Genomic DNA, 26,091 nt, shown 5'->3' with positions numbered 1-26,091 from the left:
GGCAGATGCTTAGATTCAAGTCTACATTTAATACTTGGCACTCATTTTTAACAACATTTGCCCAATTTTGTTGGTTTAATAGGTGTCAGAGTTTTCACAATATAAAAACACTGCAGATCGAAATGATGTTAAATCTTACGGATCTAAACAGGAGCGTGAAGGAATTAAATTGCGGGGTCTATCCCAGGCTTCCAGAGCTTCCAGAGAGATGCTCTGTAAATATTTTGTAATAATAATAATAAAATAATATTCAGTCACTTCATTATTTGAATATCCCGTGAATATCTCTGGATAAATTATGGTAATTTTGATTTGTATGGTTTCTTTATCAGTTTTATCTTCTGGACGGAACAAAACACCGGTACAGTTAAAAAGGCGGCGATGGATGGCAGTGGTATGAGCACTGTTATATCTGGGAGGGATAAACCTTACGCTATTACAATCGATAACGCTGGTAAGTTAAGTGCTTTTACTTGATGTATGATTAGCAGCGGTTTCCAGTGAACGTACGCTTAAGCGTGACACCCGACAGTGTGCATGATGCAGTCATGTCTACAGTAGAATTCATCTCGACCTTTGCAGGACTTAAACCCCATTAAAAGCTATTAAACCAAGATAACACTCATTGAAGCAGCTCAACTGATTAAATCAGATCTTCTCTGGTTGTGCACAAGTGTCTGTTTTCAATGTGCGATATCGCAATAAAGCTGATATTATAGCTTCAGTTGGGTAACCGATTACAAAGGAAACGAAAGGAAACAATGGTATGTGTAGCATTGTTCACGAAATGAGACAAAGACCTGCTTTTTGTTAACCAGCATTCTTCAAAATGAGCAACATAATGATTGTTGACTTAACACGGTTTGGAAATAATTTCTTCATATTTTTGATGTTATCTGTCGTTTACATATCCTTCCTAAAACACAAAAGTGCGACCCTCTCTAAACATCTAAATTAGCTAAAAATTTAGGACATGTTACAAAACTATATTTTCTAGAACCTATTTAGAATAGTTAAAATGTAGCTTGTACCGTTTTTTTTGTGGCATCCTTCAGAAGTGAGCGGTCCGATACCAATATTTTCGGTCAAATCTCCATTCAATTAACACGGGGAGTTGGCTAGCTATGCCTTGCCCTCACTCATATTTTACTAAAAAAGTGCGACTATTTCTGAACATCTAACCTAGCTGTAATTTTAGGTCATGTTAGAGAAATATATTTGCTAAAAAGTTTGGAGAATAGCTAAAATATTGGCTGGTTATTTTTCACACAGTGATGTTAACTAGGCAAGTGCCCATTCTTCCAACGTACATCATTTTTAGAGGTCACGCGTCAATGGTGAGAGCACTGTGTATTGTGTATAGGAAAACGGACAGTAACTGCAGTATGGCCCGATTGTTGAGGTCCGAACTTACATCCGTAACATAGGGCTTGCAGTATATCTTCGTTATTTGAAGGGGTGTGAACTTATTTTTGGACACGCCTCTATTATAATGATACCCACACAGTGATCTGTCTGTACACATATTCTCTATGCATATCTAGGGACCGTGTATGAAGGAGTTTACTGGAAACGGATTATTGATAGCTATTGTCATGCCCCTTGATACAGGTATATGGCATTTATTTGACATGGCAGCAGGTTGGTTGACAACAAAAATGTCGAGTCCAACCAACCAGCTGTCATGTCCATCAATGACATATCCTATGTTAACATTTTAGGAAAAAACAACGAAAAACAAAAAAAAATGCACATGTATATCAACTAATTATTGAAAGTAAATTAATGAAATTAGTGAACAAAATATTGACGAGGTACACATGATTAAAAGACTGTATATAATTAAGAATAGCTTTGCATAAGATGTTGTTTATACTTTTTCCGGAAGTGTTTCACTAATGACGAGCACTTGATATCAGAATCAATATCATTCCAAAGCTTTATACCTGCATATTTAATAGATTTCTCACAAAAGACTTTCTTGACTCGAGGTAAGATGAGATGCTTTCTATATCTAGTGTTTATAGCGTGAATTTCAGAGTGCTTTGTAAAAATGTCGTCAAAACATTTGGTAATAAGCAATTTGTATGTTTATACATGAATGTCCCAAGCTCCAGAGCGTACATATCTTTGATGCTCAAAGTATTATATTTAAGTAACAGAGGATTAGTTCTAGATCTGTAATTACTGTTACTAATAATACGCAATGCTCTTTTTTGAATTTTAAACAGATTATGAATATATGAAGAGCAGGCACATCCCCATGCTAAAATACTATAATTCATGTACGGCAAGACTAACGAACAATATAATGTATACAAAGCTTCACTGGGTAGAAAATGTTTGACTCTGTTAACGCCGACATTTCGAGAGCAAGTTTTAATGACACTGACAATATGCTCCTTCCAAGTAAGATTTTGATCAATTTGAAGGCCTAGAAACTGGTGACTCTTTCAAGAGGAATGACTTGACTTTCATATGAGTCAAGACAAAGATGTAGTCAGAGCATGTATTTTTACCACTGCCAAGTAACACGTAGTTTTTGGGTTTTTTTGGCGTTTACGGATAGTTTGTTTACTTTAAACTATCTGTCTATATGAGTAAGCTCTTTATTCATTACTGTTTCTACCTCCTCAATTTGGCTGTGTGAGAACAACAAGTTAGTATCATCTGCAAAGGATATAACATCGAGAGAATTTGTAACGAGATGGATATCGTTAACATATAAAATAAAGAGCAGTGGCCCCAAAATTGATCCCTGAGGCACGCCACAAGTGATATTTTTGCTCTCTGATGAAACACCATTGTAAGTTACAAACTGTTTTCTGTTACACAGCATAGTCTTTGAACTAGTCATAACATACACCTCTGAAGCCATAATGGTATAGTTTACTCAGAAGTATTGAGTGATCAATTGTATCGAACGCTTTTGATAAATACAAAAAGATACCAGCAGTAAATTTGTTTTCATTTACTGCGTCCGTAATTTTATTCACCAAATATATCACTGCCAAATTTGTACTGTGGTTCTTTCTAAAACCATATTGGCGCTTATACAAAATGCTATGTGTATCTAAGTATGATACAGATCTGTTGAATACAAGACGTTCAAGAATCTTTGATAGAATGGGTAAAACCGAATCAGGACGATAGTTTGAAAACAAATCACAGGGGAATGACCTTTGCTATTTTAAGAATGTCTGGTACTCTGCCAGTGGAAATAGATACATCGAAAATGGTTATAAGTGGATGCACTATTCCAGGAGCTACATTTTTGATGATGAATGAACCAAGACCATCCTGCCCTGTACTTTTATTTGAATCAAGCTTATTGATTATTTTGAGAATTTCATGTTCAGTGATGGGTGTAAATAGGACGGTGTTCTTGTTCGCAATCTTACTCTTTGAAAGATAATGTGAATAGTCAATGCCAGGAATACTGTCAATTGATTGACCTAGATTTGGACCAATGTTTACAAAGAACTCGTTAAAGCCATCAGCAATATCCTTTGAATTAGTGTAAACTTTATTTTTGTCCCAAAATTTATTAGACTGTTTTGAAATTTTATTCTTATTCAAAATATTTTTTAAAGTTTTCCAAGTATTTCTCATATCATGCGTGTAATTTTCTAATTTATGAGTGAAATAATTTTCTGAATTTAATTTGTTTCTATAAAGTTTATATCGATCTTGTTTATCGGCCGTTCGGTGTTTCAGCTAATTTATTTTTATGATTAATTGAATTCAGAATACCTTTAGTTATCCATGGCGAAATCGGCTCACTGTTCCTCCTATTTTTTAATTTCTTGGTGGGAATACACTCATCATATAAAACACTAAATTTATCCATGCATTTATTATACATTGCGTTAGCATCATTTGGTGATTGACAATTTAAGATATCATCCCATTTGACTGAAGAAAGTCTGTTGTTTAGTAAGTTTATTTTATCATCTGTAAGTTGCCTTTTATAGTTGCTTTTATTTTCTTTGCATAGATTATTTTTTTACTATTTAAATCAATATTAGTCCTGGCAAAGATTGGAAGATGATCACTGATATCTGCTCCAAATATACCAGAATGATACTGAGTGTTGTTATTCGTAATTATGTTGTCAATAATAGTAGCAGAAGTTTTGGTGATTCTGGTTGGCTTATTAATTATTGGATGAAATGTATAAGAATAAACCATGTTCAGAAAATCGCCTATTGGTCTATGAATCTCTTCCTTCAGCAGGTCTATGTTATAATCACCGAGTAAATAGCTGATTTTATTTTCATTCGAAATCTTAAGCTGAATTTATACTCGATCGCTTTTGCAGAAAAGCGATTTTCACGCATGCTCAATGTTTACTTACATTTCCAGAGCGTCAAGCCGATCAATCGATTCAAATCGCGGAGGCAAAAACGACGTCGCTTTTGCAAGTTGAAGAAATCTCAACTTCCCAGCGATATCGCTTGACACGTGAATGCGTCAACCAATCATATACAACCAACTGGATCTATTATTTGGCTAATTAATTTACCTTTCTCGATTTTTAACTTTTGGTGATGAATTAATTCAAAACAATAATTATTGACAGCAACTGATGTTTTTAAAATGTATTTTGTGGCATTTAGAATATTTTAATTGTCGTCTGCAATCGCTATCGCCGTGATAAGTATAAATGCAAAAGCGACGGGCGATGCATCGCAAAATTCGGCGATTGCAAATCGCTTTTTCAAAAGCGATTAATCGCATCGCTCGGCGATCGAGTATAAATTCAGCTTTATTCAGAATATAATCAAACTCAGAGTTGAAATGAGAAGTTGGGTTATCATTTCCCGGAGGTCTGTAGATAGCTCCTACAATAATATTCTTGCAATTTTCAATTTCGACAAACACTGATTCAAATGTTTGAATACTGATACAAACATGTATTATATTTTGAGAAGTCCTATAGAGGCCCTGCATATGACATATCATCCCGTAAATATGGCGGACTGCTCAAATGCGTTCAACAAAAGCATGATGGCAATCTACCGTGACAGTTCGTCTCACACACATAACCCTGCACTACGATCAAATAGGTTGATGACAACATTTGATTGAATGGACTGCACTCCGCCATAACTACGGTAAAGGACACCGTTTTGTTTTTATGACACATTTTATAGCGATACCCAATGTTAATGTTTGTCCAAGAAACATCTAAATTTTGAATGTCAGCCCACTCTGTGTAAGGTAGATTTGGAACAACTACTATTTTCTTAATCTCATTGGCATTGAAATAAAATGGAGCACCCAAATTGTTATTGTCCTTGGTCTTTTTTAAGGAAAGGAAACATTATTTGTTGTTATTTTCATTTTACCTCTACTCTAAAGATGTTTATTCTCTATCAAAAATATACACATTTGAAGGCGGATTTTTTCAAATGTCGAAATGAAATGCGCGCAAATTAAAGTGGAGTGAATTATAAAATATCCAGTATGTTGGACATATTGGGATTAACAAAACCTTGAGTTGGAGTCAAGTGTGGAATGAAGGACCTTAAAGTAATGTCAGAAAGTTTGTTTGGACAGAAAAACGAAATTAAAATAACGCAAAAATCAACCTTATTTAAGTTAAAGTCAGTTTCAGAGCTGGTGCCTTATCGTGCATTGTATGCTCTCATTCAAAATACATGGTACCTCGTGGACAAATAATGAAATTGGGTGTTGTAGCAAAAGGACTCATCAATATTAAACGGTAGATGTGATTGACTTCATTTTTTCACAACAGGTGACTATTGAGTGTGGCATTTATTTTCAAATTTTCAATAATTGGAAAGTTCAACGTGGTTCTTACATAAATATCGATTCTTTCCTCTATTGCACTTTTTTTATTCGCCCTGTATGGCGGAGTACTCAAATGCATTCAACAAAAGCATGCTTGCAATCTACCGCGACCATTCGTCTCACACACATAACAAATGCACTACGATCAAATAGGTTGACGACAACGTTTGATTGAATGCACTGCACTGCGCCATGATTACGGTGAAGGACATCGGTTCAAATCCTTTGTTTGGAGCCAATCAATAATTTCACGTATAACCTCTATGGATAGAAGTCCTTAATATTCAAATGAGGTTATCATTGGGCAGGCATCCTTGAGAGTCTATTCATAAACCTCATTTAAATACTTGGGACTTCTATATGATACATCTACCTATGTGCATAGAACAATACCTGGAAGCGTCAATAGAAATTAGCATGAGGCCGCATTGATATGTAAATACCGTATTGTTATTGAAATTTGTGCCCAGAGTTATAGAGGGCGGTAGTCATGTTATGCAGACAGAGATATATGGGCAGCCAACAACGATTTATCAGCATTTAAAAGATATATTAATTAACAAAGATAAATAATCAATAATACACATGTCAATTTAACTAGTAAACAAGTCTGAAATCTTAAAATGTTGCCACGTGATTTCCCGAACACATGATATGTCAACATGTGACCATTATTCAGATTTACCGTAAATATTTGTGAGTGGACGCGGCGAATCAGCCGTAAACTCGGCAAATTGTATTCTGAGTTAAAGTGTAAAATGTATGTGAAGGTCGTATTCATAGGTGTATCAATTCGTTGCGACAAGTATCTTATCAAACACAGTTTAAATCAATCAATAATACTACTGCTGAAGAGGATAATAAGCTTCTACCTATTTCTATAGACTAGTTCTTGTCTTTGTTTGCTTTGGCTAAATCCTGTTCAAGTGGTCATGATGGTAGATAACAAAGCATTGTATTTTGTCTAGGTATGTATAATCAACAATGAACAATGAGAGGATATTTCTGAGCCTCGTTGACTTGGGGATGATTTGAAATGACCGCCAATTATGACTGTTGGATATTTATTACCAGAAATGTAGAAAAAGAGACACACGTAGAACCGATAAAAAATACAATTTTGTCGAAGGAACAGAGTTCAACAAATCATAACCCCGCTTTTGGATATCGTTTGAAGTCAAATGATATACCATTTTAAAGCTTATGGTATATATTTTCTAAACACGAAAAAAAAAAATGGACCGGGCCGACTTTACGGCTGATTCGCCGCGTCCAGTCACATTTGGAGTATTGGTGCACGGCTTGCACATAGTCGTAGTCAACTGTGCATTTCTTTACCTCCGTATGAAATCAATAATTCATGCTGTGAGCCAAGTAACATTCTGTCTGCTTAGTGCAGATTGGTATTTTATTTTACTAAATAAATAAATAGAAATACATAAGATAAATAAGGCGCCATGATGGAAGGTCAGGTCGGGTATCAAAGGTTATTGTAACTTCAAATACTACTAACTTGTATTTCACACCTTGCCTCTGTCACGTATTTCCTTCATATTATTGACAGCAAGTCCTAATTTTGACTTTGCTATTGCAAAATGTCATTTCATATCAAATTAGTAGACTTTCTTTGAAAAAATCACTGGTGCCTGATGGGAATACCCGTCCGCCATTTCATAAACTGGATCGTTTTCGTGTGGTTTGTGCCCATATGTATTGGGGCGCGCTATGCTCTCATTGAACAGGCAAAAACTAACAACGTTGTTATTTGACAATCTCAATTAACATGATCCAAGGGATCGAACATGAATTATTCATAACGGATCGATAACTGGCCTCATTTTCTAGTTTGTAAACCAGCGGAATTTTTCATAGGTTTTGCGTTGCTAATAGAACAACCGTGAATTTAGTGTCACCCCCTTGCTATATTTTCAGTGTAAGGGATTGAATGGCCAATCAGAATGAAATAGTAATCAAATTGCAGTGACCATTTCTTTTGTAACCACATGCCAATCATCTGATGCTTATCAGACCGTGCAAACCTGCAAAAAGCTCGATATACTGCAAGCCCTATGATTATTTTAATTATTAACACTGCATAATTCACATGTTTGAAGTGTGCACGCTGTCGTATTTTGTACAAGCAACCTACATTTAGCCATTCATCCAATCAATTAACCGTAATCCACAAAACAAGTCAATTTCTAAAGAAGCCTGGTAAGTCTTGCCATGGTAATGCGGCCTCGATGTGTTTTTTTTTCTTTTTGTTCTTTTTGTTCTTTTTTTTTTCTTTTTTTTTTCTGGATACTGGCACCATGCAGTCTGAACAAAACATCAAGGCCGCAGGACCGGCAGAACCGAGACCGGCGAATCCCAAACGACGACTAAACACTCCAAGTAGGACCCAATATAAGGGCCCTGCAGGGCATGAAAGCAATAAGTAACCTTAAGGGTGACGGGCTGTCTATACAAAATTTAACTCTATGTTAAAACCTTTAAGTAACCTTAATGCAACGACCTTTGTTTTTTTTTGTTGTTTTTTTGGTTGATTTGTATGGCGCTTTCAACTACTGAGGTTATTTGCGCCAGTACTCACTCCTTTGTCAAGTTGCACCTGTATATCTCCATTCAGTCACAATACGTAATTATCTGCTTCACTGCATCTTAGTTATTTCTATCTTCTTCATATCTAGCTCGTTGTATATCTCTTGCTGTATATGCTCGTACGATGAGTCCAAATTTGTTTCTTTGTCGACGTGGTAAAAAACCAAACGGTGTCTCTTCAGAGCCACACCAGGCTGAGTCAGCCGAGGAAGGGCTAAAACGTGGTCAAAATACTTTGCATGATCTTCCGCTAGCTTGACTTCCTCGCATCCAAGCCTGTTCCCCAGAGCCCAAGTTTGCGTTATCCATCCGACACCATGTGGAGGTTTGGGTTGAGTTGCCCGCGAGCAAATACTAGAGACATTGCGATTTTCCAGACGCAGCACGTAGCACGAACGTTTTCGCGTACGTTTTCGCGTACGTTAATACGGTGTTAAATATTGCTAGTCTCAGTTCCAAACTGGATTTTGCTCATTCGTCACGAAGGAGAACAAATGAGCTGAAATAAAGACTATACTATTTGATCAAATCTCAACAGCTTCTAACCTAGGTCGATAGAGGGCATAGTACTTGAAAAAATAACAGTGAGCGGAGTCTCTGCTTAAATTCAAACAGACCGCTTTTGATTTTGATTAAAATTTTGACCTACATGCTCATTAAACCTAATTGTTTTTTGTGCTCCCCAAATATTATAGTTGCCCCAAAACATATATTTTGGTAGATTAAAGATCACTACATACATACATCATGACTTTAGTTTCAAAATGAGAATTTTTCGTCCTGAAAATTGGGCGCGTTGCATGGACTTAGACATGAGGTAAAATCAGCATATTTCACGTAGCATCTGCGTTTTTATTCTACGTTGGAATCCAAAATGGGAAATCGCAATGTAATTTTCTTAACGCAAAGTATCACACACATTTCAATGGGCAATCTCTGCGTGTGAATATTGCGTTTAAATTTAGTCCATTTTTAACACATCGCTGTACCTTTATTACAATGATTTATTACAAACAAAAAGGATCATAATAATAATTAGACTTTCCTTCATATGTTCATTATCTTTGACTGTCTTTAATATATTGTGAAATGGACCAATTTTGTGCATTTTCAACGATGTATCTACGTCGATTTCGCACGTGGAATATCTTCAAAAATAGCTAAATACGTGACCTCGCTTCGATACAGGAGAGTGGTTTTGAATAGATCAACGTACGTCCGATGTCTACGTTTGGAAATCGCAATGTCTCTACTATGCCAGCTCTGCGGGCCTTGCCGGACCTGCAACGATCTTGAAATGTATTGTAACTTATAAAAGAATACTACTTTTTATATTCTATGGTGTTCAAAATTTAAACTACGTACTACGTATTTTGACAAAGGGGTATGCCGTAACACAGTATGGACACTATGTGTTTCGTGTACATATGTATGTGTAGAATTTTTCTTGTCAACATGCTTCCCGCAGAACCAGGAGCTAATTTACATGACATGGAAAATCTGAATATTGACAATACGTAATTAATTGTCCACAAAAGAAATGGACTGACCCACTGCCCAGGTCTACACCACATTTCGCCATACTGCATTTTAGAAACGCTTGCTTTTAGAATAAGAAAAACTTTAATTGTAATTATTGCACAGGTCACGGCGACCCTGTGACCTTTCCGGAAAAAGCCGAGTGGCAGGTTTTTCAAATAAATATTTTCTGTGTAAAAACTGTACCATCAGATAGGAAATGGAAAATTAGGGGTCTAATGCGGATTTAGGATGCAAACTAGAACAATCCAATGCCTTGTCAAAAGCATTTGCTTCAAAATGGAGTTCGGATGCACATCGTAATACAACTTCCGCCACTGCGGTAAACCACATGCACAGCAGAGCACGTGGCCGATATCAAAATCGATTTTATGTATTGTGTATGTAGGCCTATTCATAGGACCCTCGTATTAATTGTCTCTATGCGCTTGAGAATTCAACAATATAAATAATGGTAGCTTTATTATAATACACATTAATGTTTTAAGCAGATACAATTCCAAAATATGATGTAGTAATGAAGTTGCGATTTATTTTAAAATAATATAACATTTTAAAATATTATATGTTTAAATTTTCACGATGACATTATCAAGTCCTTCGTGGTCGAGGGGTCTAAGGCGCTGGTCATATGGTATACGTGATAGCGGCGCAGTGCAGCGTGGGTTCGAGCCCCGCCTCTGCCTAATTAAATTTCCTTAATTCTTTTTTAAATTTCATATTATGTTAGGGAAATGTGGCTTGGAGAATGTATGTATGGCGAAGAGTGGTGTGGCCCAGGTCTGTCCACTAGCATACACACCCAAATTGCAAGCTTCAGTGCACACCACTTGCAAGCTAGATGTAAGGGATCATGTCCAAAATGTGAGCCCAGAAAATAATCCACTTTTATTTTATGGGATCAATTCTAAAATGTGACATATAATAATGTTCACTAATGGCTGATGGCACAACTGTCACATGAACAACTAGAGGTCAAAGATATTATGGTAAATTATATGTTTTTCTGAGATTTTAACTACATAGCTCAATGACGGGACTTCCACGTATGCATCAAATATACCAGTGTATATTAAATGTACAAAAAAATTGGGGTCAAATGTCATTTAGGGGCCTGTTCCTAATTTCATATTATTTCAGTGTACTAAAAATTAAAACAATACAAATTAAAACAATACAAATCTATGTAGTGAAAACTGCCAGGGCTGGAGCAGAAGACAGATGCGGAGCAGGTGGTCATGCATCACCTAACGCCAGTGTCTAAACGTTTTACAATCATTGATCAAAAGCCATTTAGTGATGCGATAATCTAAATGACCCAAAAATAACCTTGGCATTTTTGGGCTTGCATCGGTGGTCAATCCTACCAAATTTCATGAACCTGCGACAATTTGACCCCAGATGATCCCGAATGACCCCAAAATGACTTTAACATTTTTTGTCTTGCATGAATTTTCATGAACCTGCGACAGTCTATGTGGATTTGACCCCAAATGACCCCAAAATGACCTTCTCGCTTCGGTGGTCGTTCAATTAGTTACATCCATCCACCAATAGTTTAAATTAGTTACCTGTCAATGGTGTTATTAAGAGAGACTGACCATGGCAACCTATGGGGAGTAAGTTTAAAGGTCCCAGGTAATCCACTGACAAATGCGCACTTGCTCTGGCTCGGACTAAGTCGCACCTACCGACCAGGTTTGAGGGCTCTACGACCTATCAGTTCCGAGAATAAGGGCGGACAGACAGACTCACAGAATCACAGCCAAACTACCAGTATTAAGATTATTATTATTTTATTATTATCATTACAGAAAATATTCTTTACGCAGGAACCTTCACGTCACCTGCCCAGATTGTAAGATACGATCTGGACACCGCTAGCCTGGTGGATGATTTCAATACGGGAGAATTGATATATGACGTCACGATCATTGGCGACTTTCTATTCTATGTTATAGGAGACAATGGCCTCAAGGCCGTACATAAGAATGGAAGTTCACTACTGCAACTCAGCGTTAGTGGTTTACAGAATTGCACTCATTTCTTTAGCATTCACGCTGTGAACGGTAAGTGAAATTTAGTTATTACTTGAAGCATTATACAGCCTGTCTCAAAAAACATTGTGCAAGTAAAAAGCGCCCTCTATGGCAATTAGCAAGGGCGTAGTCTTAGCTCTCAAATACCGTTTGTTCTGTTCTATTTGCTTGTTTCAATCTCGAGATATGTTTAGTTAACAACGAAATGGTAAAATCACAATTGTGCCACTTTTACTAGGGAAATGGGCTGTACATGTAAATCAATGATAGCATCAAGTTTATCAAAAGTTCCTTCATGAAATCAAAAGAATGCATCAATTACACAACAATACAAAATTTGTTTTTACTGTTTTATCATGATACAGGTATAATGATTATCTTTTTCCATTTAAACAGATTAAAAGATAAATAAATATTTCACATTTGTCTATAAAATTAAATACATATGCATGTCAATGATTTTATCATGGTAAATACTGTTCTCTTTGTCACTCAAATAGGTTAATGAACGCGTATTACTTGTTGGGATAGTAATTATACAAAATAATGCAAGCGCGCTGTAGTTGATGCGTCTAATACACGAGCCCCTATCAACCTCAGCTATCATTGATTTACATGTACAGACCTTTTCCCTAGCATGCCTAGTAAAAGTGGCACAATTGTGATTTTACCCTTTCGTTGTTAACTAAACATATCTCAAGATTAAAACAAGCAAATTGAACAGAACAAACGGCATTTTCTAATTGCAACAGAGGGCGTTTTTCACTTGCACAATTTTCTTTTGAGACAGGCTGTACATTGTAGATGCAGTTATAACTAAACGAATATGACCGCTTTTATAATTAAATGTGCTATTTCTACCATAGACCATTTCTAGGGTCTATGTTTCTACCATGGTTTAATGACTTTGACCCTACATCCTTCCCTACACATGAAGTTTCATGACAAGGTTTATATCTCATGTAAGAGCCAAAAACTCGCCATAGAAGTAGTGATTTAACAGGATTAATTAGCGATGGTTCTAAACAATTTTGAGTGTATTACCCCGCATCACCCCCGGGGCATCGCCATGAGAGCTGCACTCATCACCATTCACCTGTCATGCCTGTGTATGTTTGTAATAGAGAGCTTGCGGAATGAAGTTACTGGAACTTTAACGGCAACTTCAAAAATATCGATTCGATTTCTTGCTCAACTTCACTTCAACGCGAACGTTAGATTGGTTTCTGTACCAACAGCGTCTTATCTTGTTGTTTAAACTAGGGGAAGTGTATCAATGGGTGATCAAAAGAAGGGTATGTAAAAGCGACTGCATCAAATGTCTCCCTTTTGTTTGCTCAAGTGGTTTGTTGGTAACACTTATTACAATAGGCGCTTAATTTGAATAAACATGGATTACATATTATCTTGGCGATGACCAATGCAATGGGAATTAGGCCTATGTTATGAGCTATACGCTAATATTATACTTCTAAACATGTTTCAATTAAATATTCTTGTGATATGCCTATATTATTGTCCCGGATTATTATAATAAAAGCTCTATTATTATTCCAGTAAACGTCAGCTTTGTCAATTTTATATGTCCATCAGGACACAAGCCCATTTTATCTGTTTGCTCTCCCTAGGCCCCCCCCACCACCATCACCACCTCTCCATATCATCCCCTCCCTCCATCTATTCATCTATCCTCGCTTTCCCACTCCCCAGTGGCGTTGCCAGGAGTTTTCTTTTAGGAGGGCAAGGACTCCTCTATGCATTCTGATCGAATTAAATATATCTCCCCGAATGATCCTCATTTTGTTCTTTAAAAACTCCCAGAATTTTGAATTTCAACCACCAACATATTTCTGGATGCTCCTTTTCTGACATTCTTATTTTTTGTAACAAATAGGCCTCCTCTTTTAATAATGAATAATTTGGTTGACATACAATACCCATAGGCCTATAATATGCGTATAATAGCGTGGCACATGTTAGACCAGCTTTCTGCTGAATTGGGGTACATACTATAGGCCTAAATGAATAAAATAATAATTAAATAAAATACCTGAACAGTACAAACATATTTGGTTATATAGAGGTGTAATTATAAGACACGCAACGTTGTAAAAAAATGTTCACAGTAGCTGCAATTCGCAGAAGTTCACTACACTGCTGGGTCGAGTAAAATCAGTCCATTTTACTGGAACTTAATCCCCTTGGCGTTGAAGTCAAGCCAAAAACTTGGTTCCGCAAGCTGATTTGGTGTACGTCATGAGCACACACAAATGTATATATCAAGTGTGACGTTTGGAACAAAATTTATTTTGATCTAATTCAATCAGTAATTTTAGCATCATGTGGCATGTTTTTACCCAAACCAAATTAGATTTCCAATAATTGGTCTATTAACTAGACAATACATAAGTGGTAATTATGTAGTCTATGAGGAAATATGCAAACCATTGATTTAATTATGACGTATTTTCATCATAATTTACGGCACACTATAGATTCTGGCGTTAACTTTAACTTCAAGCGGCTTTAATGGCAGGGTGGTTTTGAATACATAATCCTCTATAATCCTCTAGACGTTAAAGTTGAAGTTAAAGTAACTTCATTTCGCAAGCTCTCTAATAATAGATTAAATACAATACCGCTCTTTTCAAAGACAGTAGTCGTACAGGTTCGAGTGAACGTAAAAGGACTCAGCATAATGTGAAATATCGATTGAATTACGTGCAAGATCTTTATGCCTAATCTTTGATGATCGTTGGTGTGATGCTGGTGCAGGACCTTACATTCAAAAATAGTTTTGACTCATCGCTATTGTAATAAATCATATTATATACATCCCTACTTATATTACCCTGCACTATAAGCAGGCTGCACTCATCACCTGTCATGCCTGTGTATGTGTGCAATCATAGATTGAATACAATACCGCTCTTTTCAAAGACACGTATTGTTCAGTTTCGATTGAAAAGTAAATGGACTCAGCATAATGTGAAATATCAAAATGTGTGCAATATTTGAGAACAGGATCATACTTCAATTATCCAAACGGCTTAGTATATTTAGTAAACCGACAAAGGGACGGTTTGTAAATATCTCAATTTCAAATTTTTAATTTTCATTGCCGAATTTTTGTCTCTATAATGTGCGCATATTCTTACCGTAGAGTGATTTGCCTCAAATTGAGTAAAAACAGTATCTTAAAATGTTAAAAAAATTATTTCTCAGAACTATACAAAATTGACTTAACTCCATTAGGGAACAAACTCTTTATATGTTTAATACTAATACTTAAGGACAAAAAGAATGTCTCAAAGCTCTTGGCAGTTTCAAAAACCAATGCGGAATGCGGGGGTATTTTTCGGTTTGTTTTTTTTAAAGATCTTTTAAAACTTTATTTTAAATTAAGGTGTCATTTGCGAGTGTTCAAAAGTACACAGCGTAAAATTGTGGTTCATTTGTTTTATATATCAATTGTTTTATACCTCATATCAACTCAAGTAATTATTGTCTTCAAAATATATCTCAGAATTTCATGATATTATGACAAAAACATTTGCGTGATTCATGTTCTTTAGGAACTTTAAATGCGATTAAATAAACAAGTGAACCATAATTTAAACAATGTCTTCAAATATAGTATTTTCTACAATCCAAGGTTAGGGTGGGAAACGTTTAAAAATATTACTATGAACAAAGTGATAAACTAAAATGTCTAAACGCATGGAAAGCAGAATTAAATTGGTCAAATTGAACAACAAACACCCATCTTAAAAGCAGGTGGTCGTAAAGGCAGACAATTCTTGTGGTTCAAGAACCCTTTTGTTTTATTATTTATCAACAGAAGCGACGATAGAGCCAACGACGATGCCGACGACAGTGCCGACAACAGAGCCGACAACAGAGCCGACAACAGTGCGCACGACGAAGTCGATGACGGAGACAATAGAGCATACAACTACGGGTATGTAGGGTAAGAATGTAGATGGGGTTAGGGATGAGTGTGGTAAGTGATGAGTTGACATAGGGGTGGGGTTACGAGGTGGAGTAAGGGTAGGCATTGAGGTTGAGGATTGTTGGTGTAAGGTGTTGGATTGTTGAATGGTATGGTGAGGGTAGCGCGTAGTAGTGGTTAGTAGGTGCGGGTGAGGTTGGGGATGGGTGGGGGTTTGTTAAAGGAGTAGTACAGGGGTAGATAGAGTGGGGTACGGGTAAAGAAAACTAAATAGCACTATATTAATGTGGTTGACGTTATAATGAAAAGTAGTAGCCCGAAGGCAAGATAGCAACGGACCCGAATGCCAAGATAGCAAGGGCAACTGCTGACTTGCAGCTTAAATCTGCCATTGTTTGTAGCATTGAAAGTGTTTTAGATTGTAGAATTTGCATACTGACAAAATTGGTACTCTTGATTTCTATATTAAACACTCTTGAGTGAACATATGAGTAGGTCAGGTTCTCTTTTATCCAATTATGCAAAAATAAGAAGCATCATTCATCGCTGATAACTATGACTCCGTCATGTGAGTGCGCACTTCCGGACTGAAAACAAAACATAGGCAAAAATACCTGTGGGCAGAATCTCGTAGCTGGGGTTAGGGATGGGTGTGGTAAGTGGTGAGTTGACATAGGGGTGGGGTTACGAGGTGGAGTAAGGGTAGGCATTGAGGTTGAGGATTGTTGGTGTAAGGTGTTGGCTTTGTTAAAGGAGTAGTGCAGGAGTAGGTAGAGTGGGGTACGGGTACATGAAAACTAAATAGCACGATATTAATGTAGTTGACGTTATAATGAAAGGTAGGAGCCCGAATGCCAAGATAGCAAGGGCAACTGCTGACTTGCAGCTTAAATCTGTCATTGTTTGAGTGAACATATGAATAGGTCCGGTTCTCTTTTATCCAATTATGCAAAAATAAGAAGCATACATACATACATACATACATACATTCATCGCAGATAACTATGACTCCGTCATGTCAGTGCGCACTTCCGGACTGAAAACAAAACATAGGCAAAAATACCTGTGGGCAGAATCTCGTAGCTGGAGCAGTACAAACAAAAAATCACAAAAACAAAACAGATCTGCACCAACCCATGCACCCAATCCCTTATCTTCGAAGACTGACCGACGTCCTCAAGTTTGTAGGTAGGTTGAAAAAGCGTATAATTTCTTGTTATTAAAATAATAGGATATTTGATAAATTTTACCGCTTAATTCACGCGGGAAAAACCTCATATATAAAAAGGTCAAATGCAAAACCTGATATGTAAAAAGTGGGCCCCAGTATCGAAACCTCATATATATTGGTCAAATTATTTCTTTGGGTGCCAACTTGAAGAAAATGTGCTATACACCTACACACTGATACCACCTGTTAACTGTATACCGTATAAGTGTCTGTAAATTACAAAATACCAACCCCATTTTCTATGTAAATTCTGTTCATTTAAAAACAAAATTGTGCCTTACGCTAAATGACAGAATCGTTACATATGAGGTTTTGTCATTGGGGTCTATTATCTACAGGGTGTCCCAGAATGATCTATACTGTGTTTAAAAATAAATTTAAAAATATATAGTCAACAGTGTATCTAATTTTGACATTGATATTACTGAAAATGGACGAAAACTGCATTTCTGTAATTTACAGCGCAAAGGCGTCATAACACATGGATGCTTTATCACCATTGTCAAGCCGTGCTGGAGAAATCCACATTCTTTTATGGGAAATACATCAAATTTGGCACAGATGTAGAATGTACAACGCTAAACAATTTTGATGTGGAATAAAGTGACACGTTTCAATATGACTTCCGATATTTAGGTTCAAATACGTACTTTTTATGTAATTTTTACCACAATTTTTACCCAAAAATGTCATTATTACAGAGAATATAACTTCCTCACGGATCCTACGCAGTCAATTTTAATCTTTTCCGTTACGTAGTTGTTGCTTTGCCAATATACTATGGACATAAATAAATGCTACGATACTAAGGACAAACATTCTCTATACTTTTATGACAAATACATCTTTGCCAGCATTCAAAATGATGAAACTCAGACACATGAGCAATCTTCAAAACTGCCAACAAAGAAACAATAGTATAAGGTCACTCAAGCGTTTATTTCATACAAGGGTTACTTTGTAACATCATACATAATCGATAGATATTGACTATTTAGGAAAGTAAGAACAAAAGTATCTGCATAACAGTTAGTAATTTTACAGATTTTCAAAATAGGTTGCTTTGTGAAAACCTTAAATTCACCAATTTTACGCAATATCCTGTAATTTCTATTAGAAACGTCCAATTTCTAAAATCTACAATTTCTAAGAAAGCTAAATATATGTAGATATTAGAATTTAAAACAATACTACCAATAATAATGCCCTTCATACCTAAAAAAAATCAACTTTCCCGGTATAGATCATTCTGGGACACCCTGTACATATATGGTTTTGCATTTGAACCTTGAAATTTCATAATTGAGGTTTTTCCCGCCAAGCAACAAAATGCTACTCCCAAAGTTCACTCTTTAATTTCTTATAGGTCCACTGCTCGACATCACAAAGCTTGCGTGTTACCTCAATAGAGAGACTGTTCCAGAGTTCAATAATGAGTTTCGTTGGGTCCTTGACATTGATAAGCGTCAGGTCTGTCGTTGTTCCAGTGTTGACGTCGGGAAGATTTATAGGAAACCTGTACCCAGAAGCTTTCAGCCGTTTTTTGTTCGATGTCCAATGGACGTCTTGGGAAAGGATGAGGAAACACTCACCAAAGTGTTTCAATGTTAAATGAGGACTTACATTATTTGCGTGAGCGATATGGTACCACTGGCCGGTACTGCTATGGAATGGTGTTTATTTTATTTACATGAACGTGTACAATCAATTAACATTGGTATAACGTCCTTTCTGATGACCTTTCACTTTGTGAAGGAGTTCCACAAGGTTCGGTGTTTGCAAGAAGCGAACGAGCTCCACCGGTTAACCGTGCAACAGCGAGTGAAGTATAACATCGTACTTCTCACATTCAATACCTTAAACGATATGGTACCTTCATATATATCTGATCTTTTATGGGCGCTCATCGTCACAATATCTTCTTCGTCACCCGAACTCTGTAAATACCATTTACTACCGTAATCGGTAATTTTTAGCAACAGTTTTACCTTCTAAAACTCTCGACTCAAAATCTCTGGTCAAGTTTTAAAAAACTCTTAATACTTGTTATTTAAAATTAATAATTATGTAATGTTGTTTATTCATGTTTTATCGCAATTGTATGATAAAACTGCCTGTGGAAATATTTTTGTTCTCCAATTTTGAAAACCTGCCACCATGCTTTGGTTTTATAATTTCTGGAGATTCCCCGTGCAGTCTGCCTTTGTGATAGAAGTCTGTACTACCCCCTCCCCCTACTACCCCTTCCTTAACTTTATTGTTGACATTGATAATCAAACTAATACCCCCGGGTAAGGCTAATAAAAGGTCGAGCTTATTTCGTTTTCGGAGTAAATACATCTACCACATTTTGGTTTTTATCGGGGGCCGTAGCCAGCTTTCTTGGTGGGGGGAGGGGGATACAATTTTCGGGGGCAAAAAGTTTCGCAAATGCATAATTTTGACCCGGTATTATCGAAGGGTATTATGTATATATCGGGTTTTTTTTAGAGAGAATGTACAAGTCTTTGAGTTTCCAAAAGGCTTTATTAGGACAATGTGCGCGCGTGTTTTACACTATTTTGCACCATGATCTAGGTGAAGGGGACCGATTGGCACTCAAATTGTTTTGTATTTAACTGTATTGGCCCATGATCGGGATGAATTTTCGATTTTCTCTTTTATTTTTTGTCGGATGGACACTTTTCTCTTTCATTTTTGTTAGGGAGGCACTCTGCCTCCCTGCGTACCCACCCCCACCCCCACCCCTCACACACACCACCCCACACACACACACACACACACACCCCCTCTTGTAAATGCCGCCAAGTGTGGAGGTGTGTGTATATTCCAACTGGGGAGATTCACACACCCACATTCAAACTGGGGAGATTTTTTTACACAAATCTCACAGCAACCGCCATACTGTGGAGGTTGCTCTAATCAGAAAATGACAGGTGGTCTACCCCCTCTATGGCCCAAAAACCCCATTTTTGAGCTTATCTTCAACTGTGGAGCTCCACGGTTGTTAGCAGACTCCACAGTGTGAATGTGACAAGACACACACACCTCCACAGTTGGAGGCATTTACAAACGCACACACTGGCTACGCTACTGGTTTTTATTTGAGCAACCAGATTCAGTGATATTTTTGAGCAAGAAATTTATGAAATTTTTATCTCGTGCATTATGTATTACAACTAATATGCAATCAATTTAGTATTGTTCTGAAGCTTACAATTTTATTTATCATGGACATTGGCTCTAAAAATATAAGAAAATCACATTTCGCATTTTGTTTTTCACTCCACCTACATACTTTTGTTAACGTAAGTGCTGGGTTAACATTGTTATCACTAAAATGAGCAAAACGGTTGGATCTACGATTAAAGTGAAGTATTTGGTTGTACCGCAAGCCCCTTTTCCCATCTTTGATAGGACGAAGGGTTAAATTACAGCCACAAATATATTTTCAATTATATGTGTATAAGAATGTAAGTTATTAAAGTTTCGAGCATCTTAAGCTTATTTTTAACTGAGTTTGAGGCAGATTAAAAATACGCAGTCTGCATTAGAATTTTAGAATCTGCAAATGCTTTATAACATGCTATTGTGTTTTTGTAATGAGACTTTTTTTTTCAAACTTACAGTATATATACAAGACATAATTTTTATAGTTTAGCATCTTAATATACCTAAGATGCTATATATACAAGACATAATTTTTATAGTTTAGCATCTTAATATACCTAAGATGCTAACCTAATATAACAAACTTACAGTATATATACAAGACATAATTTTTATAGTTTAGCATCTTAATATACATAAGATGTATCAAATATTTCAGATAAAACAGGTACTTACGGCCATTAGGCCGTATAAAATTAATGTTTTGGTTCTCGTCCAGAGGATTTTCATGAATTGATGAGGGAGGGAGGTTTTTTTTTTTTTTTTTTTCCAATGTAAAATTAGCATTGTCAGTAGTTTTCGGTCTTCTCCAACAGTGCTCGAGGAAACGATGAGGCCCTTTTTTTTTCAAATGTGAGATTCTGAGGGATAAACCCCTAGAGTACCACAAAAAGACTTGGAAGTGATGCTTGTTCTCTAATAAACTTATTTATATGTATGAAGATTTCATAAATCATTCCAAAGTCTAAAAAATTGAAAAATCTAAAAATATCTGACAAATCCCAGAAATTGAGGAGGGAGGGACGAGAAATATTAATTGTACACGGCCTTATGTGTAATTTTGTGGGCTGGTCTTTAAAATATAAATTCGTCGTTGGGCAGGAAAAACCTCCTTTGTGTCATTGGCCCCTGAACTATGTTTATTCGTTGGCGGTTTTGTTTTTAAAATGTTCAGGGGCCACAAGCACATGGGAGGTTTTTCCTGCGCAACGACAATATCGTACAAAAGCTCTATTATATAAGAGATATAGGTCAAAAAGTGTAGCTATTAATAAAGAAAATTAAAAATTCAAACTATAAAATATCTGAATTGACTTGTGTAATTATTTCATCCAAAAATAATGATAAAATATATAATATTATTCCATTATTATATGTCCAGCACAACAGAACACAAATAACCACCCCAGGAACAGAAATATAACGTGGTTCAATCCACCTTTCAGTGAGGACGTGAAAACTAATGTGGGAAAAACTTTCTTAAGATTAATTGACAGGCACTTCCCACGTGGACATGCCCTTAACAAGATCTTTAACAGGAATGAAAACAGGAAACCACGCCCAAAAAAATGTGCAATTGTAGGGTCAAGGGTCATGTCACTCCGTGGAATTGCCTCGTCAGTTCCATAATATACAAAGCTACGGTGTCACCAGATGACACAAAAAATGTATATGTAGGCCTATCTGGTGGCCCATTTAAAACACGTTACCATAATCATACGAAATCATTCCGGCACGAAAAAAACTCAACTGAAACAGAACTTTCCAAGTTTGTATGGAAATTAAAGAAAGAGGAAAGGGACTTTGAAATTCGATGGGACATAGTAAAAAGGTCAAATACATCGATGCGTCAATCGGGGTTATGCAACCTTTGCTTAGAGGAGAAAATCGAAATCATCAATAATCAAAACACTTTAAATAAGAAATCTGAACTTATATCGACTTGTCGTCATAGGAGAAAGGTAACAAGCCGTGTAAAAAAGAAATAATCAGTTGGTTGATGATCGCCCGTCGAAAACGGACGTGAAACCCAGGGTACCAACCCATATCATGGAAATGTGTTAAATGTATGTTATTCCATTATTATATATATAATATTATTCTATTTTAAGACCAAATAAAGGTCAGTATAGGCCTATACTCCAACGTCCTACTGTTACGAGTCGGAAAGAATCAAGGTCAAAACACCTCTTCCCAATTCTCACACGAATGCCCAACAAGAACACACTGATTGTTTACGTTACCAAAAAATAGATCTTAAAGGTGGAATATGATTGGAGAATATTCTTGGGTTTGGGTGGGTGCGAGGGGTGGGCGAGATAGGGATTGAGGTAGCGGGAGCAGGTTACAGGTGGGGATATTTTAAACGAGTTTACTGTCTACCATACCAAGGTTAGGAAGTGATTAAGCTTAAATATATGTTGAGCAAACTAAACCATTTTATATATGAAAATGTCTGAATGCACGAGAAGTAAAATCAGCCCAGCCGCATGGTACAATATATCACTTTTTGGGTCAACATTGCACAAAACAAATTATACCTAAATAGCGTAACTTGTGGACAAATTAACTCGAGATCTGCCAGGCATATGGTATATAGGTAGCAAAACCTGGTGGAAGTAATTGTAGGGTAAGAGATAGGCTGTGTAAGGAGTGGCGTAAGGGTAGGGTTAATGCTGGGATAGGTAGTTGTTAATGCTGGGATAGGTAGTGGGTAGGGATGGACTTGCCCTGTTTAGTCCTACCAAGGATGCCTTTCCAGTAAATTAATAATGGAAATAATGGACAACGTGATCTTTCATACCGTAAAATAAAATTTCTGTCGTTTAAAGTAATCTCGAAGACAGGTGGTCTTGAAGGTAGGCGAAACACCATGGACCACAATGGCCTCATCCCAATGGCATAGTTCAATAACCTCAATTAAACAATATTAGTGCAATATTTGATCTCAAGTTAGAGATTATGAGTTTTTGTACCCAAAGGTCATTCAATGAATGTACAAATGTATTGGGGTTAAAGAACTGTGCCCCTGATAGATGGATATGTTGTGGATCCTAGCGAAACATGATGCAGTCATGGTCCATGGCAAAGGCGATTCGACCTTTGTGGCATTAAACCCAGTTAACAGGAAATTAATCCAGTAAATCGATTCAGTAAAGCAAATAAGCTCATGCATTCGATCACTAACGGCAACAAGCTTCGGTCGATTACCCCAGCTGCAGCGTGTGTAAACTCTAATTTGCATAGAGGCTGTACGTGAAATTATTGATTGGCTCCAAACAAAGGATTTGAACCGGTGCACGTAATCATGGCGCAGTGCAGTCAAATGTTGTCATCAACCTATTTGATCGCAGTGCATTGTTATGTGTGTGAGACGAACTGTCGCGGTTGATTGCAATCAAACAAACAATGTCTTATGTATTACTTTGTTCCGTGATGAAAATCGTGATGTTTTATTCAATCACTCTTGAAAAATGTATTTCCTTTGTAGGCCTATTACTTTGTTTTGTGATGAAAATCGTGATGTTTTATTTCATCACGCTCTAAACAATAATTATAGTTACATGCATTTCAAGAAAAAATCTTATTAAAACGGTAGGCCCTATGTTGTTTAGAAAAAATGTAGAAAGTGATGATGATGATGATGTCGATGATGATGATGATGATGATGATGATGATGATGATGATGATGATGATGATGATGATGATGATGTCTCCAAAAGTATCCCGGTTTGTTTTTCTTGCCCTAAATCGTGCGTATCTATTAATAAGGCACTTCAATAATCAATAATCAGTCACGTGACGGCCTCCACTAACTAGCTACTAACTTGGGTTTATGGGCGCTGATATTTCATGTTCACTGTCACTTATTTATCAGAAAAGTGCGACCATTTGTCAATCACCTACAGTACCCAATTTCGGCATACTATATCAGAAACTCATCATGATGATTGCCAGAGAATAGTTAAAATGTAGCTTGTACCGTTTTTTTGTGGCATCCTTCAGAAGTGAGCGGTCCGATACCAATATTTTCGGTCAAATCTCCATTCAATTAACACGGGGAGTTGGCTAGCTATGCCTTGCCCTCACTCATATTTTACAAAAGTGCGACTATTTCTGAACATCTAACCTAGCTGTAATTTTAGGTCATGTTAGAGAAATATATTTGCTAGAAGTTTGGAGAATACCTAACATATTGGCTGGTTATTTTCACACAGTGATGTTAACTAGCCAAGTGCCCATTCTTCCAACGTAGATCATTTGTAGGGGTCACGCGTCAATGGTGAGAGCACTGTGTATTGTGTATAGGAAAACGGACAGTAACTGCAGTATGAGTTGTGGTTCGAGAACCTTGCTGTTTTATCATCTATCAACAATTATTCTTATATAGATCCCGAGATAACAACCCAACAAATAAGGACAAACAATATGAAGCCAACAATGATAATACAAATTGCAGCAACAGGTGTGCAATCTATATCAGCCTTTGAAAATGTGGCTTCTATGTTCCCTGCCAATTCTACACCCGGGATATTAATTAATAACAGTGATTTAGGTAAGTCAAATATTATTTTCTGTCCTCGTAATTCTAATCGTCGTTCATAAATTTAACCATATATTTGGTTGAAGATACAAACATATATCATTGGATCTGTGTAATGGAACTGTAAATTGATTTCAAAGAAATAGAATGGATTCTAAGCGCTAAAATTCATTACTCAATAATTAAAGAATGATAGGTTATGAGAAAGGTTTTTAACACAAGTTTCCACATACATAAATGACAGCCAGTGAAAAAATCACTGACCATCCAGGATTTGAACCTGAAACCTTTCTCATAATTGATTTCCCAAATTTCTCCATAAAGGATGATAAGATGTTTTATTTTTATTTTGTAAACATTTTTTCCTTCAATTTAAGAACTTTGTCAGCAGTTGGCATGGTCATTAATTAGTTTTACCTGAATGGGATAAGCAAAAAGTGTGTTTTCATATAAAATGTCAAAAATAATAATTGAACTTCCCGAGTAGCGGCACTTATCCCAGTACTACGCCAACTCAGTGCTGAAGATGAGCCACGAAAATTCCACTCGTAGGTGAAATTTTACTATTGCTCGTGTGAATAAGTTTAAATTGTTCTACATTAAATAATTGAACTTGTTTCCCATATGAAATTTGTTTACAAGCAAGATTTTATATTACGTGATTTATGTGCTTCTAAAATCAGCTAACATTTCTATAGTTTCACGATATTTCTATTTCATATTCACATAACCTACCGTAAAACTGTTTACTGGTTTACTTGTGCGTATATTATCTATGTGTGTCGATGATTTGCTCAAAAACCATTTACACTTTTGTGGATGGGAATCTTCATGTTTGCATGTTTTAAAAGCTCTCGATAGTAAGCACATATGTTAACTATCGAGTTTTTACGGTATTGCAGTATTCTACCTATTTGACCAAATAAACCGGGAAGAAGATTTCCATCTTGATAGCGAAGGTGACATGGCAGTTACAATTCCAAAGGAATTTCTTGAGTCTGGACTTTATAATGGAACCGGTAAGTTTAGTTGAACATGTAAGTGCAAATTGTGTGATGAGTATGTTTCTCTGTTAGCGTGTTCGTTTTCTATATACCATTGAAGCTTTAATAATCAAGGCTGTCTAGTTCCCCTTCCATTGTACACGAGAAAACCTGTACTGACATTGATTTTATGTGCACTAAATCTTCATATTAAT

At 36.4% G+C, this 26,091-nt stretch overlaps 1 protein-coding gene across 1 annotated transcript; it reads left to right on the top strand.

Annotated features, from left to right (window-relative positions):
* Positions 1–354: 354 nt before the first annotated feature.
* Positions 355–25,926, top strand: LOC140142537 (uncharacterized). The gene is made up of 5 exons (XM_072164533.1): positions 355–454; positions 11,772–12,026; positions 15,838–15,957; positions 24,741–24,905; positions 25,796–25,926. The coding sequence occupies exons 1-5, from the start codon at positions 382–384 to the stop codon at positions 25,924–25,926; spliced, it is 744 nt and encodes a 247-aa protein (XP_072020634.1). The 5' UTR covers positions 355–381.
* The last annotated feature ends 165 nt before the right edge of the window (positions 25,927–26,091 follow it).

The sequence above is a fragment of the Amphiura filiformis genome, chromosome 2 (assembly GCF_039555335.1).
Source record: "Amphiura filiformis chromosome 2, Afil_fr2py, whole genome shotgun sequence".
In the NCBI taxonomy this organism is placed as follows: Eukaryota; Metazoa; Echinodermata; class Ophiuroidea; order Amphilepidida; family Amphiuridae; genus Amphiura; species Amphiura filiformis.
This window is presented reverse-complemented; position numbering and strand designations above follow the sequence as displayed.